The sequence below is a fragment of the Mesocricetus auratus genome, unplaced genomic scaffold, assembly GCF_017639785.1.
Source record: "Mesocricetus auratus isolate SY011 unplaced genomic scaffold, BCM_Maur_2.0 Super-Scaffold_100011, whole genome shotgun sequence".
NCBI classification, from domain to species: domain Eukaryota; kingdom Metazoa; phylum Chordata; class Mammalia; order Rodentia; family Cricetidae; genus Mesocricetus; species Mesocricetus auratus.
This window is the reverse complement of record NW_024429195.1, coordinates 46489713-46506561: the sequence shown is the minus strand read 5'-3', so window position 1 is coordinate 46506561 and position 16849 is coordinate 46489713. Positions and strand designations below refer to the sequence as shown.

The window sequence follows — 16849 nt, the reverse complement described above, 5'->3', positions numbered from 1 at the left end:
TAAGTGGTTAAGCCCTCAACTTCTGGGATACACAACACTAAGTACAAATACTCCAACTCTTGACATTTTCTGAAATCAATTTTCTCTAAAAGCTCTGGAAGGAACCAAAACTATAGTTTAGGGAAAACAGTCTGTGAGCACTCCTACTTCCTCCAATCACAGCACTGAGATACGTCGATTGGGAACAATTAGACTGACTCTCATTAGTTTATAGACAGACTGCACGTACGCAGAGGAAGCTGGACTAAAAACACAGGTATTGGACTTCATTTATGGTTATTTGCTTTTTCCCTGAAAAAAAGTGAACAAGTTTTGCCTCTAGATATCATGCCAAGAAAAGTGATACACACTAGTTCATTCAGGAAACACCAATGCCACCAAGACCCAGACACATGAAATGTGTTAGAAGAGCAATGATGTTACTGAATAGGAATGTTCTAGTCAGCATAGGAACGTCAACACCACGGCCTCTTTACTATATAGCCTCGTTCTTTTTCTCTGGTGACACAGAAGATAACCACAATATTTTATAAAGGAAATACAGATATTCTTTCCTCAACAACAATACTTAGCTCCAATATGTAGTACTTAGATTTGATATCTAAAGTACAAAGAAAAGTGCTTTGCCATATAAAAGGTCAGAGTGACACAGAGAGGTAACAAATACATTTATTGTCACTATTATTGTAGTTCTTCACTTTTGTTTTCAGTCTGTAGCCCAGGTGGGTCTTGAACTCACTGCACAGCTCAAAGTAACATAGGACTCAGAATCTGTTTCTACAGTTTCCCTAGTCTGGTTTTATAAGCTTGTACCACAATGTCTGCTACACAGCAGCCTGTAAAACCTACCTGTTTTCTTCATCACATGGTTTACATGTATAAATGTATATGGATCTCAACTCAAAAATGAGACAAAAATATTAATTTAGCCTTTATTATCCATTTTTCTTAAAACATGGAATGTGGATTTTAAAATAAAATTTGTTGATAAGGCAAATAAAAATGGTACCCTTCAAATGTAACAGTTTAGGTTGGTTTACATGAAAGGGACTCCCTCATGAAGCACAATGATGTCATTCTCAAGGTTCCTGTGAGTGTTTGTTGTAAGTATGTCATTTTAATAAGGGAAAGACAGACAGACGAAAGCTAAAGCTCTGTCACTCACTAAATCACTGTTATCTAAAAATACATATTTGACACCATCTTTAACTTACCATTAGGGGTAAGTCAAATACTTTAAACAGGACTAAAAATGTTTCATAAAGTTGTTATACTAGAAGGTATTCACAACACCACCTTAACTGGATCAAAAGTAAAAAGTGCCAAGTCAAAAACAACCAAAGCTGCTTCTGTTTCCATGTCTCTAGGATGACACATGACTATACGATAACTTTTAAAAATCATTTCTTAAAATGAAATGTGTAGCCCTATTGTAGGCAGTATTTTAAGGTAACAGATAAAAAGACCCTAGAGTAGACCTGTTTTCAAAAACAAACTGAAACAGAACCCTGAGCATTTGTGTCTCCTTAATCCTTTTCATACCATTTAGAGGAGGGTATACTCCAGCTTACCTCCGATGAAGCCAATCGTGAGGTAAAGTTCTAACACGCTGTTACTGAAGGAAGCCAAGATCATTCCAGTACAGCATAACAACCCTCCGATTATCACAACTGGACGGCTGCCGTAGTTGTTCACCAAGACACTACTGATGGGACCTGAGGTAGGCAAAGGGATTCAAAAATATTAGTTGAGGGGGAGGTCAAATATTTATTCTTAATATATCTTTGTCTGAATGCTAAGAAAGGGCAGTTTAGCGATCAAGATAACTTAGTTCATGTGTAATATATAATTGAGGCTTCCCATAGACTGATTTGTTTTTAATTTTTGTTGTGTGTTACTTTTCTTGAATGTCTCAAAAATCTTCTGTCCCAAAGGTATGATTATCTGGGGATATAGGAAAACATTACCATTTCTACTGATTGATGATTTTATATTACCTGTAAAATTCATTTTATTTTAGTGTGTGTGTGTGTTTGTGTGTGTCTGTGTGTGTAGGCTAGAAGAGGCAATCAGATTCCTTTGAGCTAGTGTTACAGCTGCCATGAGGGTGTTGGGAATCAAACTCAGGTCTCTGCAAGAGTAGCAAGTGCTCTTAACTGCTGAGCCCACTGCTCTACTCCCAGGGTTTTTTTCCATATTATAAAAACACGCAAAAATTAGTTAGAAACCTTTAACAAGTATAGTTTTAAAGACTGACACCAATAAAACATAATGCAAAGTTTTCAATGAACACAGCTACACAGGCCTCAAATATCTTTAGAATGATGGTAAATTTATGTTACAAAACAATCTGGAAGTCTATGTAGCTTTAGTATACATATCTGAAATAATGTGTGAACAGACAATAAGTCATTGACTTGAGCTCAGGTTGTTAGTTATACTCAGAAATGGTTTTTCTTTAATACCATATTTTATTGATTCTCATTTTTTTTTTTTGGTTTTTTGAGACAGGGTTTCTCTGTGGCTTTGGAGGCTGTCCTGGAACTAGCTCTTGTAGACCAGGCTGGCCTCGAACTCACAGAGATCCGCCTGCCTCTGCCTCCCAAGTGCTGAGATTAAAGGCGTGCATCACCAACGCCCGGCTTGATTCTCATTTTTCTTAAGGTTTTTTTCTTAAAATTGTGTGTGTTCAGTGCATACACATAAGTGTGCATGTGTGTATATGCACGTATGTGTGCACTCAAGACATGAACACATGCATGTTACAGGTCCATGCATGTCAGTTCTGCTGTTCTCAGAGTTCATAACAGGGTATCAAGTTCTCTGGGGCAGGAACTGCTTCTGAACTATCTTTGAAGCCCATGCTTCCTTCATTTAAGATTCTGACTGTTGCTGCCAATCACCACACACTAGTATAGCTATCATGCTACACAAGCGTGGGGTTTGTATTACATTCCAATATTTGCATGACAATGAATAATCATTCATACCTTAACCATATGAAAATGAATCCTGACTTTTCCTGACAGTTATTTGTGTGACCCGTTCTCTTAATGTTGCTATGTAAGCCGCAGCACGGAAGCTTACACAATGAGGGCAACTTCTTGGAGGAAGATCTCCATGGTATGAGGTGATCCTACCTCCCTGACAAAGAACAGTGAAGTCCATTCTCGAGACTCAGAAGGAAGGAGCTTCGGGAATAAGTTACACAGTTTATTTAACATATATTTTCCAGTGCATGTGGGTGGATGCACATGCAAGTCAAAACCACTTGGGAATAATTAAGATCATTCATTAAATCATACATATTCAATGAAATGCAGGGAAGCTGGCTTAGGTGGTATAAAAGGTAAGTTCTAGACGGGCGTTGGTGGCCCATGCCTTTAATCCCAGCACTCGGGAGGCAGAGGCAGGTGGATCTCTGTGAGTTCGAGACCAGCCTGGTCTACCAAGCCAGTTCCAGGACAGCCTCCAAAACAATACAGAGTAACCCTGTCTTGAAAAAAACCAAAAAAATGTAAGTTCTAAATATTAAAGCATGTGTTTTACTTTAGTGGACAGCATTCATTTTCTGTCTTGCAAAATACTAATGCAACTTGATAAGTGAATTCAAATTTGATAAAACCTATCTTCTATAATCTGCCAGTGCAGAAATTATATCCTTGACATTTCTTAAAATTATGTTTCATCTGAAACTAGGGATACGGTTTTAACAGAAATAAATATATTAGGCCAGAATTTTCAGTCAAAACTGGACCTAGAAAGATAAAACAATCCCTTTAACATAGTACAATTACAGATTTTGCTGAATTTGATCATGCTGCACTTGGAAATATTTATGTGGATAAAGTTAACACATACTGAAATTCAGTTACCATGACATGCACACTCTTTCATGCAGATATCATTAGTTACAATGTAATTTTCAAATAAGATAACTCAAAAACAATACAAAACCTTATATTTAAAGGAGCAGACAAGATTAACATTTTTTAAAAGACCTAACGTAATATAGATATTCCAAAACCATAGGTTTGGAAAACAAGAATAAATGAAAAATAATTAAGACAAGTGAATGAAACACAACTGTGTGCTTAATATGGTAAAACGCCCTTGAAGATGTGGAAAAGAACAGGAAAAATTACACATTATATAATGCTTAGCATAACCATATTGTCTAGAAAACATATTTTTGGAAGGCATATAACAAAGTTAAAATAATTTTGAGTGATAAAGAAGAGAAAATCAGAATAAATTGGTCATCATTATTAAAACTCAGGTGTACATGATGATTCATGGAGGATATTTTTCCCTTTTCTCAAAATTAGTTAAGTAATTTAATAGACTTAATCGGGTTCAGTTTAATACATCACTACTCAAGCTCTCAAGATAAAGCCAATTGACTTACATAGAGAATAAAATAATAAACAAAACATAGTATAATCTTAAAATTGACCCAGCTCTTATATTGTGTATTCCATTTTCTGTGTGGTGCCACAAAAATTAACTTATGGACAAAGTACATAATTCATTACTATATTCATAAGTATCTTTGCCTAAATAACACCAATATAAACTTGAACTTAAGCCATGAATCACAATTTAATTTGTAACATATGGCCAACAACTATACATCTATACCCACAGTTTGAGTCAATGTCAACCAATGCTTCCTTTGTCACTTGCTACTACTAATTAAGAAGAGTCATGACAACACTGGGTAATGTGTGTGTGTGTGTGTGTGTGTGTGTGTACCTTCTATCACTTCTATAAAGATTTTAGTCAAGATACAATGAAAGTTCTCACCTTAATGGATTAATTTTACTCTAAACAGTGTCCTTAGTTAAATGATATTCTATATGGTGTATGTTTATATAACCCATCTGTAATCTTTTTAGCAAAAAGATTACTTTATTAGTAACCCTTTAGAAATAGCCCAAACTCTTTCCCTCTTAATATTAACACTTGGAGAATTTGTAAAGTATTCCTCATTTGCAGGAACTGTGAATAGAATTTAAAGTTGTGATAAAAATTAAGACATTTTTATGGAAATAAACCCTAAAGGCTTAATAATGGCCCGAGGAGACACCTAACATTAAAGTAATCCCCACCACCAAGGAGCACATCTCTTTGATATATTAACAGTTTGGCTTATTATAAGAACAAGAAAGGCGTAGATGAAAGGCCAGCAGACATTCTCATGATATAGGCTTTTTCTTAGCCATCAACTGTATTCACAACCAAAATTGCTCCTTTTGGAACAGTGTGAAGACTGACTATATCTTGAGCATACTTTTTTTTGTCAATAAAGTTAAATGTTTAAAATCAGTGTATTCCTCATGTAACCACAATGTTTAATACACTATTAAACATATGAATATTAGTTAAGTACATTATATAATATATTATATATATACAAATTATGATTATTAGCCATATCAGTAATGAATGGTCTCGTCTACAGTTATATGTGAGTCTATAACTAAACAGTCTATAGGTAACATTCATCAAAAATACTTCTATTTGATAGTCAGACACACACACACACACACACACACAAACAAACACTGGATATGAAAAAAACTTTTATTTCCCAAACAATTCACAAGAAGATTAGAGTGTATGCATATTCAACTGGTATAGACACTAATTCATATGTTGCTCATTTCTATTTATTTATGTTTTTCAAAACAGGGTTTCTCTGTGGCTTTGGAACCTGTCCTAGAACTCACTCTGTAGACCAGGTTGGTCTCATACTCACAGAGATCAGCCAGTGAACTCACAGAGATCTGCCAGCCTCTGCCTCCCAAGTGCTGGGATTAAAGGCGTGTGCCAACACCACCCGGTGTTTGATGCTCATTTCTAAACAATCTCAGAATTATAAATTGCAATAACCTGCTTCATTGGAGAGTAGTATGGATGTCACATTATTGCTACAAGTCTGTATTTGCCCATTCTCAGAGGTTCTGTTGGACTAACAGGTGGTAACACACAACAAACAGCTTTCATGTGTCATGCTCATGCATTTTATTATAAATTATTTATAGGTAGCTGCCATATCCTATTAGTTACCTGCGGCAAATATTATGCTCTCTAGATAGAGTGCTAAAATTTGTAAATGTATTATTTCACAGACTTGTCCTGGCAATCCTGTAGTTGAACTGCCTAATGGAACCTAAGAGTCAATGACATTGAGGTGCAAATACTTTGATTTATCTTGGCTCTCTCTCAGTATTAGGCAGTAAAATGTAGATTGAGTCAGGGTCATTTGATGACAATACTGTTTTTAACTAATGTGCAGAACATAGTCAATACGATGGGGCTAAGACAACTACAAGTGTTTCCAATGTGGTATCATGTCTGACATGGGGAATATACAGGCATATTCTTTAACTGGTAATGGGATAGTTAAACCAGACTCACTTGAAGAAATAGTGTGTGTCACACTTACTACTTTTCCTTCCCCTGAAGTCTAGAGTTTTGGTACTACACAGTAAGCGGTACACACCAGCAAAAAATGCCCTTGTGACCAGCTCACCAATAAAAGCACTAAATCCCATCTGCCTAATTAGTTTCCTGGTAAATAACTCTTCATGACTTTCATCACAAAGGTTTCTGGGAAAATGAGACATTTAGTGTGACTCCACGAAAAGAGAGGGAAGCCTGATAATTTTGGACCTGTCATTCTCTCTACTTTCCCTTTCCTGGTTGATCATGTATCTCCATTGTAATATATCAAAGCCACAACAAAGAATTAGCCTTACAGGTTAGCTGAATCTTGTGAATCTTTTGAGTGAATCACTAAAGCAGAAAATTGTTACAGGGACTCTGAACACAACTCTCCTTTCCATAGCAAAGTTCAGATATGATCTACATATATAACAACAAGTCTGTTTCATACATTATTATGTTTTATAAATACAAACTCAATGTTTTGCTCCTGTTTTTTCTCAACATAAGAGTACATGATAAATTCTAAGAGAAAATTTGGAGTGCAAAGAACTCAAGAAGCAAGTCTCCAAAACACCAAATAATCCAATTAAAAACTGGGGTACAGAACTAAATAGAGGATTCTCAAAGAGGTGTCTAAATGGCTGAGACACACTTAGGAAAGTGTTCAACATCCTTAGCCCTTAGGGAAATGCAAATCAAAACAACTCTGAGATACCATCCTACTGCTGTCAGAATGGCTAAAATCAAAAACACCAATGATAGTTTATGCCGGAGAGGATGTAGAAAAAGGGGAACACTCCTCCACTGCTGTTGGGAGTGCCAACTCATACAGCCACTTTGGAAATCAGTATGGAGATTCCTCAGGAAAATGGGAATCAGTCTACCACAAGATCCAGCAATTCTACTCTTAGGCATATACCCAAAAGATGCACATTCATACAACAAGAACGTCTGTTCCACTATGTTCATAGCAGCATTATTTGTAATAGTTATAAAATGGAAGCACAAAATAACAAATGTTTCAAAAAATACACTTGATCAAATCTACAGCTAGAAATTGAGCATCAAGTGGAGTGACATCAAATTTTATATATACCATAAACACTAACAGAAAACATGGTAAGATATTGTAATTTATTTCTTATTTCCTATATTTCAAATTTGAATTTGTGGTATCCTGTCAAATGAAATGAGAAAATAGCAACTGTGCATGGCTCTAAGAAGTTATTTGCAAATACAGAAATGCATCTAAGTTTACTACAGTAGTAATTTTAAAACTAACAACAGCTTTGCTTGATATATTTTTCAAAGAAGTATTTTGAATTAGGAAGTGTTATTATTTTAATCTGATGGAGAATAGGACTTTCTCCTTTTCTTTGCCTTATGTTTATTTTGCCATGGTTTGGGGATTAAAATCTCCCTTTTTCATCTCTCCAAGGAGGCTCTCACTTAAGGGTAAACATGAGGGAGTAGTATTAGGCAGCTGCACTGCCTTTACAATTGCTGGAGATTAGACCATTGCACAAGGGAATCATCTTCAGTTCCCACAGTCCTCCCAATTTTACTATGAGTCATCCTCATTTATGTTAGCTGAAGTCTTATATCTCACGAACATTTCCAGTGCCTGAAAAAGATGAAGATATTTTAACATGGGTTATAATCAACTTGTAGATACCAACGTACAGGACTAAAATGGTATGTAATATCTGATACATAATAGGGACATGGGTCATAGAGGTAAGGTGCTCCATAATCATCCTTTGCATTCCCTCTTTCCTTTTTTTCTTTCTCTTTCTTCCTCTTTCTCTCCTTCTCTCTCTCCCTGATCTTCTTCTCTTTCTCTTTCTGTGTGTGGCTTATTAAAATTTGACTAGTGTCCACAGGTCTAAGATTTGAGAAATAAAAACATTCTAAGGTTATATTTAATATACACCTTTAACTTTCATTAAATTTGTAGACCAGTAATAACATCCATTAAAAATACCTGTGTTTAAACTATTCTCACATAATTTATAAAATAGTATTGTCTCATGTCCTCGATTAATAAATTATAATTATATATTTTTCAGTGTCTCCTTTACAAATAATTCTCAGATGTGTTTATAAAATGTTTACTTGAATCTAACAGAAAAGATATCTGGTAGAACTGAAGAGTTGGCAAGTAGGTTCCCATTTTTGGTGACTAAGTAACAGGAAGTCAAACACATTGAATGAGGTAAAGCTGCATCTCTAAAGTGTTCACATACTTGAAACATCTGAGAAAAGAAAACTTTTAATCATGAATAATCCTGTGACAGGTGCCATGTGTTTGCCATGGTCGTATCAGAACACCAGATATGTTGTGGCTTGAAGAATAGAAATGTAATTTTACAGATGAGAAATCCAAATTCATCCCAATTCCTTTTTTTTTTGCCATCACACCACGTGTCTACATGTACACATCAGGAAATGGAGAGCTCCCTGCTGTCTCATGAAAATACTTAACCTTTCAGTTTAGAACTCCATATACACAGCCTCTTAGGCTTCCTTAGGAGCCTCATTTCCAAATATAATCATGTGGAGGTTGGGATTACCAAAAAAAGATTTTGTAGAAAAAAATTCATTTGTAACAATACAGATGTACATATTAATTCCTCTATCTTTAAAAATTATGATTTTTATCTTGTGTAATGGGTGCTTGTCTGCATTCATCCACATGCATCTTGTGCATGGCTGGTACCTGCAGGCCATAAATCACCATCAGAAACTCCTGAATCTGGAGTTCCAGGTGCTCATGAACCACATGGGTGCTGGGAACTGAACCCATGTCCCCTGCTAGAGAAGTAAACTCTTAAAATCAAGACTATCTCCCTGGCTCCACCTCCCTATCATTTATGGGTACACTGAATTAAAGCTAACTGCATTTAAATGATACAAGTGCAGTTGGCTGCAATTTGTAAGTTTTGGTAAATTGTTTTGTTTTTATTTTTATTTTTTGTAAGCTCAAAAATAGAGATATTTAGTGACTGGAAACAGCACATTAATGAGTGCATTACAATTGTAGATTTTCACAGAAGACTGTAGGAATTGGTAAGATCATTACAAATAATATTTTACTGTGCCATTAATGAATTTTTTGGTAAGATAAAGCAAAATATTCTTCATTGCCTTCAAAGTTTGAATTAAATGATTATGTAGCAAATACAGTACAAAAGAGAAGTTTGTATGTGCTTACTCACCAATAACCAATACTTACTTAGGCTACAAAGAAGACCAACTCAGGATAGGGAAGACACCTTAGCATTCAAAATCTATAGTTCTTTGATACTTCCCTCTTTTGGTTAAATCTCCTATAACATTATTATTTTTTTTATCATCACTTTTTTATTTTAATTTTAAATAGCTTGTTTTACATGTCAATCCCAGTTCCCTCTCCCTCCCCTCTTCCCGCACTCCCCTTCTCCCCCCCCCCCCTCCCACCCTATTGCCAAATCCTTCCACATAGGGGATATCTAGAGTCTGTCATTTTACTCTTGGTAGGGTCAAGGCACTCCCCTAAGAGTCCAGGCTGAGAGAGCATCTCTCTTTGTGCTATAGGCACATGAAGACAGTTTGTATACCAGAGATAGACACTGATCCACAGCTCAGGGCCCCATAGGTTACCCAGGCCTTCTCACTGACACTCACATTTGGGGGGTATATATAAGTCCTGTGATAGATGTGGGGTTCTAGTAGCCCACAGTAATTTCAGTAATAAGGTATAAGTGCAATATTTTTAAGAGAAAGAAAAAATAATTAAAAGTACAAAGTTAAAAAATAACAAATAACAAACACAGATAAAGGTGATTGAAAATTTATTGCCTGTTTTTCCCATTATTATTCATTGCTTTAAAGATCAATGACAGTGAACACTGAACCATTGTGACATTAAAATCCTACTTCATTTTAGGGGGGAAGTTACCATTTCTACTTTTGTGTGAGATTTTGTAATGAGAAAAGGTACTAAGTAGAATTGTTAGTCAGGTTTGAATGCTTGGGAGCTTTTGACAGTAAAGGTGCCTGTAATGGAAACTTTGCAGTAGCAGTGGCTAATATTATATATGTTACTAAAATGAAAAATAAGTTGGAACATAGCATTACAAAGCATTATGGATTTCAGAACTATGTAATAAATGTTTTCCAATTCATAATGTGTCATAACGATGCAACACACTAAAAGAACTCTAAGAATTATATTAATAAATTCTGTTCAGATAATCAAGTTAGGCCAGAACTATTAAATGAGAAAACTTCTCCTGAAGGATCACAATGAAGTGCCCATATATGAAGACGGATTCTTTTCACAGCCAAAGCATTGTGCTGTATAATATGCAAAAGGGGAAGTTCTCAAATAGGTTAGGAGCTAGGGACACAGGGGGTCAAATGCTTGCACAGAAGACAACAGCCACGGTGCTCTTATTTCTCATCCCTGACTAAAAAGGAAAACAAAACAAAACAGAGAAATAAAAGAAATATGTATTAAGTAGCAGGTTGGGGCAGAAATACTTTGACTCAGGATACAAACAGACAATAAGGCAGTAGACAGGTAAAGGTCCTGTTTGTCTACCTGGAGTCAGATTATATTAAAGAACATTTAACGGGGCTTAAAGTGTATTATGTACACTGCTTACATGGCTGTAGTCCAGTGAAGGAAGTCACAAAGAAAGACAAAGCCCTATGAAAATACAAATTGTATAATCAGCATGATTACATTTGTTGTGTATTACATCTTCCTACAAAACGAAAACATCCCATTTTCATTGAATGAGAAATAAAACCTACCAAAGACACCTATGAATTTATTTTCAGGGTCTTGATGCCAATAAAAGTCATAGCCAAATTTTGAGAAAACATGAAGTCCTGTTATGAGTCTCTTTAGAAATTTTGTAGTCATGAATTCCATAGAACTCTGTATAGGCTCTAGGCATTTCTTCTGTTTCTTAGGAGGAACATGTGTTTTCACAAGAATAGTTACTTGTTAATTCAGAATGATAGATGATAGGTATTTATGGATACAAACAATGGGTCTCAACTTGCTTTTTAAAGCCACTTTTTAATTTTTATTTTAGATTTTAATATAATTACACCATTTCATCCTTTGTTTTTCTCCCTCCAAACCCTCTCATGCTACCTCCTCTTGCTCTCTTTAAATTTGTGGTCACTTTTTAATTGTTGAATACACACACACACACACCCTGTACACTGTTAACTGGCATGCAACTCAATATAACATAACTCCAGTACGGAAGGCTCAGGGATCATTGTGGAAGATAGGGTAGAGATATACTTTTCAGAAAGCTATGTATGATGAAAATTAAACTGTACTATCATTTGTACCAGTGTTTGTCATTGTTACAATTGCTATAGAGAAAATTTAAATAAAATGCTTTTTATTAGTCAAAATGTAATCATAATAAAAGAATTCAGCAAGTTTCAAATGCCCCCCAAGAGTTTAAGGTGAAGTACTGTTTCCTATAACTGTTACAAAATTGATGAACAGAAAGTGCCAGAGTCAGATTTCACAAGGTGAATCACAAACAATGTAGTACATGCACAGTGCAAACAAAGTTTTTGAGCTGAAATATTCCAAAAATCACAAACCTATTGCCAGACTGTGAGTCCCTAAAATTCCAAACTAGACTGTGAAATATTATAACCATACATTTACCAATGTGATTCACCCTCACCTTGCTGCATTATCTTCAAGGCTACCCTAATCAAGAATTTCAAATATTCCATCTGCAAATTCAAGTGTGGTTCCATTTGCAGATACCCTTTCAATTTATCATCATATTTTGAAGACATGTGACTATTTTAAATTGAATCAATTATTAAAGTCTTGGACTACTTCTTTAAAATACCCTCAGTTTAATATCTAATGAAATAATCCATGTATTGTTAACCCAATATTTAATGATAATGACTGCACTAGTCAATCTGCTGTGTGTGTATGTATGTGTGTGTGTCTGTATCTGAATGTACATGTGTACACGTGTAGCATTTGTGAACATGAATGTCAAAGATTGGTGTCAGATGTCTTCCTTAATTGTATTCCACTTTAGTTTTTGAGACAGGGTCTAACATTGACTCGGTAGCAAACAGATTTGGGAACAACAGACACCAAACTCCAAGGATACTCCTGTGTTCACTTTCATAAAACTGGGGTTACAGAGGTATAACATCCTGGCTAACTTTGACATAGGTGCTTACTGTCTAAAACCAAATGATAAAAACGTAGCTAAAAGTAATAAACAAAGCAAAAGCTTCAGGGAAACTTCTCAGTAGTTTGTATTCCTATCTACTGTCACAAGTCTGCGAGAAAAGGCCCGGGGTTGTGATTCCAATTTCATTGAGTGAACAATGAAAAAGATACTGATTTAATGACTGGAAAATGCTCTTACAATCCAGTGTGAAGAATAAATCTTGACAGATGAGTAGGTAGGGAGTAGATATGTAGATGGGAAGGGGGGCTGACTTAATCCTCAGATATCCCTTCATATCTTATCATAGATACTGCAGGAGGCTTGCTCAATATCGTTAGTCTGGGAACAGATAAGCTTCATTTTACTGGCTCACAGTCATGTTAAGACACCCACAGTTAACAATTAACAGACTGCAGATCAGTAGATGTCTAGTTTCAGAATGTACAAAAGTCACTCCCTTAAACACAAAAGAGAACTACGTGGAAAGGTCATAATACTGACCAAGTGACCCTCGCACAACTCCCTGTCACATTATACACAAGCTGATGGTTTTGTTGTTTTAAAATGGCAACAAGGCTAGAAAGCATAAAGAAAAACTAATTAAATGTTTTATAGTGATCTGATAAATGAAGGTGTTTTCTTTTTTTTTCCAGGAAGGGACATCAAACGACCAGCTAAGTGTGAATTACAAGCCACTCTTATTATAGGCAGGCACAGAGACATAGGAGTGCACTGCAAAGGGGATGGATAAGTAGCACAGTTAGCAAAAGTGTTCAATTTGGTGATATCTGGAAATGTCACTCAGGAATAGACAGCAACTGCTGTTTTTAAGATCTGCATTATGCACCTGCAAATGGAATAATCATTTTTATGAATTTCATATTCAGCCGAATGTACCTACACTTCCCATTTCCCTAGCCTCATTGCCTTAATCAATATTATTGTATGCTGTTAGGCTATAGGTTATATTGAATGAACTGATAACTATGTAACAGCTACATGGGATGGAGATTTCCTTCTTGCTGAGTATATAGGCTATCATTGGTTTCATCTAAGCAGAGCCATGAAACTGAAGCAAGCTGCTATAATCTTCCTTTATAAAGTAGGAGGTACATAAGAAAAGTGCAACCTAAGTACAAACTTTCCTTCCTCTAATTTTCTAAGGTCATTATTAAAATCTTCCTTTTATTGTAGGAAGGGTATATTAGATGAGTTTGGATCACCCAATGTGACCAAGGATTTAAGGCAAATTACTGTTTTCTGTAGATGTTATAAAATAGATTACCTTAGAAGTAGCACCAAATTCAATTGGATTTTATATGGTCTGCTACAAATAGTGAGACACATGCATAAAGTAGCAAATTTATTAACCCAAATATTTCAAGATCACTATACTGAAAGAAAGCTAAAACTTCTAATCTTAATGTGATTTAACTATTATAAGCTGAGCACTGTGTCCCTTCTTCCAGATGTCTAACCTCTACACTCCTCTCTTTTAGATTTTGCTCCTCCATTTAGTCAACAATAAGGGGAAAAGATCACTAATTCTAAGTATGTACTAATATATTTTCAATTATTGCATTAAGTGATAAATTTAATTGATATACTTCTATAGGTTATTTAATTGCTGGATTGTTCAAATGTACAGTGTGTTGATTTTATCACAATGCATTTTAACAGTTGTGTATTTTCTGTTTAAATAGCAAACATTTTAGAGCTTTTCTTTCATATTGTTATAATGCCATATATCTACATACCCATGTTTGTCTGTGTGCTTCTTGGTAGCAAAGTACTACTTATTTTAAAGAATTACACTCAATACTGCTTTCTTGCCTTGGGGGAAAATGAGATTGCAAGGACGTACTCATCCATAAAAAAATCTAATTATTTGTTATGTACATTGTCAATATTCTTTGAAGGAAAAATACAATAATTTTATTCTAGGTTTAGATGCAGACAGAGAGCTGGTGTGGAATGCTAACATGGATATAACATACCTAGGATGCTCATTCTTTATTATTCCATTTTTTCAGGCTAGCCTGGAACTCACTATGTAACCCAGGCTAGTACATGCACCTTCCCACACATGTGTTCACATTTATATACAGCATAAATCACAAAATTCCAAATTCTTAAATGTCACATCCATTTACATCATTTGGCCTCTTCTCCAGGAGGAAATCTTTGCTTCTTTGTGCATTCATCATAATTGGTTCATTTCTGAAGCATTCATATGATTACTGAGATTCTGATGATTTTTGTTTCCCCTACTACAATGTGAATCATTGTGTCATTTACTGTGTGTTTGGTGACTAGTCTACTACTTTCTACTTTGGGATTTCTACTACTTTGGGATTTCTACAACTAGACATAGTTTCTTCCATCATTTTATTTGTATGAGTTTTTTCTTTCATATTTGGAAACAATGCACCTTGCCTAATTGATGGTGGTAACCACTTGGTAATTAGGGAGACAACTTGGTTAAGGAAAAAGTAAAAGGGGGGGGTTGGGGTTGTCTTCTGATGATACCACTCAAGTCCTGAATCAATTAACCTTATGATTTATGCCACTTTAAATTCATATATCATAGTGTACTTATAAATCTAAAGTTGTTTAAGATGAAATTCAGGAAAAAATCTTACTACAAATAAAACATATTTCATGTATTTATCAAACAAATATTTATTAGACATTTTTAAGGCTGTGTAAAAGTATTATAAACAGAAGAGTTACAACCCCCATCTTCAAGGTGTCTGCCATCTGTGGGATTCACACAATTAAAATACATTTGTATTGACTTGCAAGATTATGATAGCTTTTTTCTTAGCATGTCTATTGTTTGGAGGTAATAAATAACTAGATGATTTTTTCCACCTTCAATGTGATACTTTTTGTTTATTTTATTTAAAAAAGAATAAATTAATGATTGAGACTATAATTATAACTATCTGTCTTCAACTCCATCAAAGACCTTCAGAAAATGGCATTTAAAATGGTTTAGGGTTTTTCTTGACAATGAGAAATGTCTGCTCCTGGCAGCACCAATTATGTCTGAGAGGAAAATGGGCATAGAAGAAACTCGTTATGGAGTTTGCTTTCAACATGGCAAGATTAGCCATTTGGGCAAGAAACTGCTCTTACCTACACTGTTTGAATGTTGTTGTATAATCTGGACATGCAGGACCCACAGGAAAGTGACTGCTGAACTGAGTCTTACAGGGTTCCTGCTTCATGGAAGAGTCTACGGTACATTCTGCAGGACACAGAAAAATGACTGACAGACTGCTGATGCAGATGGACAGTTTTGAAATTTCCTGCTTGGCTGAGAAATCTTCTGGACACATTGTAGCCTATGGGCTGAAGATGGATGCCCCAACGTTACAGAGGAACTTCGGGTGACTGTCCAGGCAGTGAGATATCTCTGTCAATCCTAGTGTTTATATATTATCCTTCTGTGGTCTTTGATGGAGTTGAAGACAGATAGTTATAATTATAGTTTTCCTTAGTTATGATAAAAGATAAGTTACATGTAGGACTTTGGACTCACAAGGATGGGATGGATGATATTTTCTTTAGATCTTGCTAAATGTTAATAGACAAAATGTTGTAACTGTGTTCTTACTTGATAACTGTTCTGTCATATACAATTTGACTATGTTAAAGTTAAGACCTTTCTTTTTGTTTAAACAGAAAAGAGGAGATGTTGGGGAAGTCCTCTGTATATGTCAATAAATTACTGCTGGCCAATAGGAATCTAGATAGGTGGGGCTAGGAGTCCAGGAGGATTCTGGGAAGGAGAAACACAAGAGAGTCGACATGTAACGCCATGGGGGGTAGGAAGCCCGGAACCATTCTCCGGTAAGAGACATATTTAGATTAACAATCATGGGGTAATTACTTAAGTCAGACCTAGCCAGTAAGAAACAAGCAAGGCCAACAGCTTCATAATTAATATAGCCTCCTGTGTGTTTATTTGGGACTGATGCGGATCTAGAACCAGGCGGGCGGAACGGTTTCTCACAAGGAAAAGCTTCTCTTAACATAAGGTGAAGTAGGTGGGAGAGAACCTGGAATGCCTAATGCCTTGGGGAGGGGAACAATATGATCAAAGTATATTTAAATTCAAATTACTTTAAATAATAAAAATATAATAAGAAAACAAAGTCTAACAGAGC

At 35.4% G+C, this 16849-nt stretch overlaps 1 protein-coding gene across 7 annotated transcripts in view; it reads right to left on the bottom strand.

The window, feature by feature from the left end:
* Slc16a7 (solute carrier family 16 member 7) overlaps nucleotides 1–16849 on the bottom strand; it is a 154735-nt gene that overhangs the window by 12473 nt on the left and 125413 nt on the right. For all 7 annotated transcript variants that reach the window (XM_040754255.1, XM_040754258.1, XM_040754256.1 and 4 more), the window contains 1 exon segment: nucleotides 1572–1715. In XM_040754255.1, coding sequence (XP_040610189.1) covers nucleotides 1572–1715 — 144 coding nt within the window.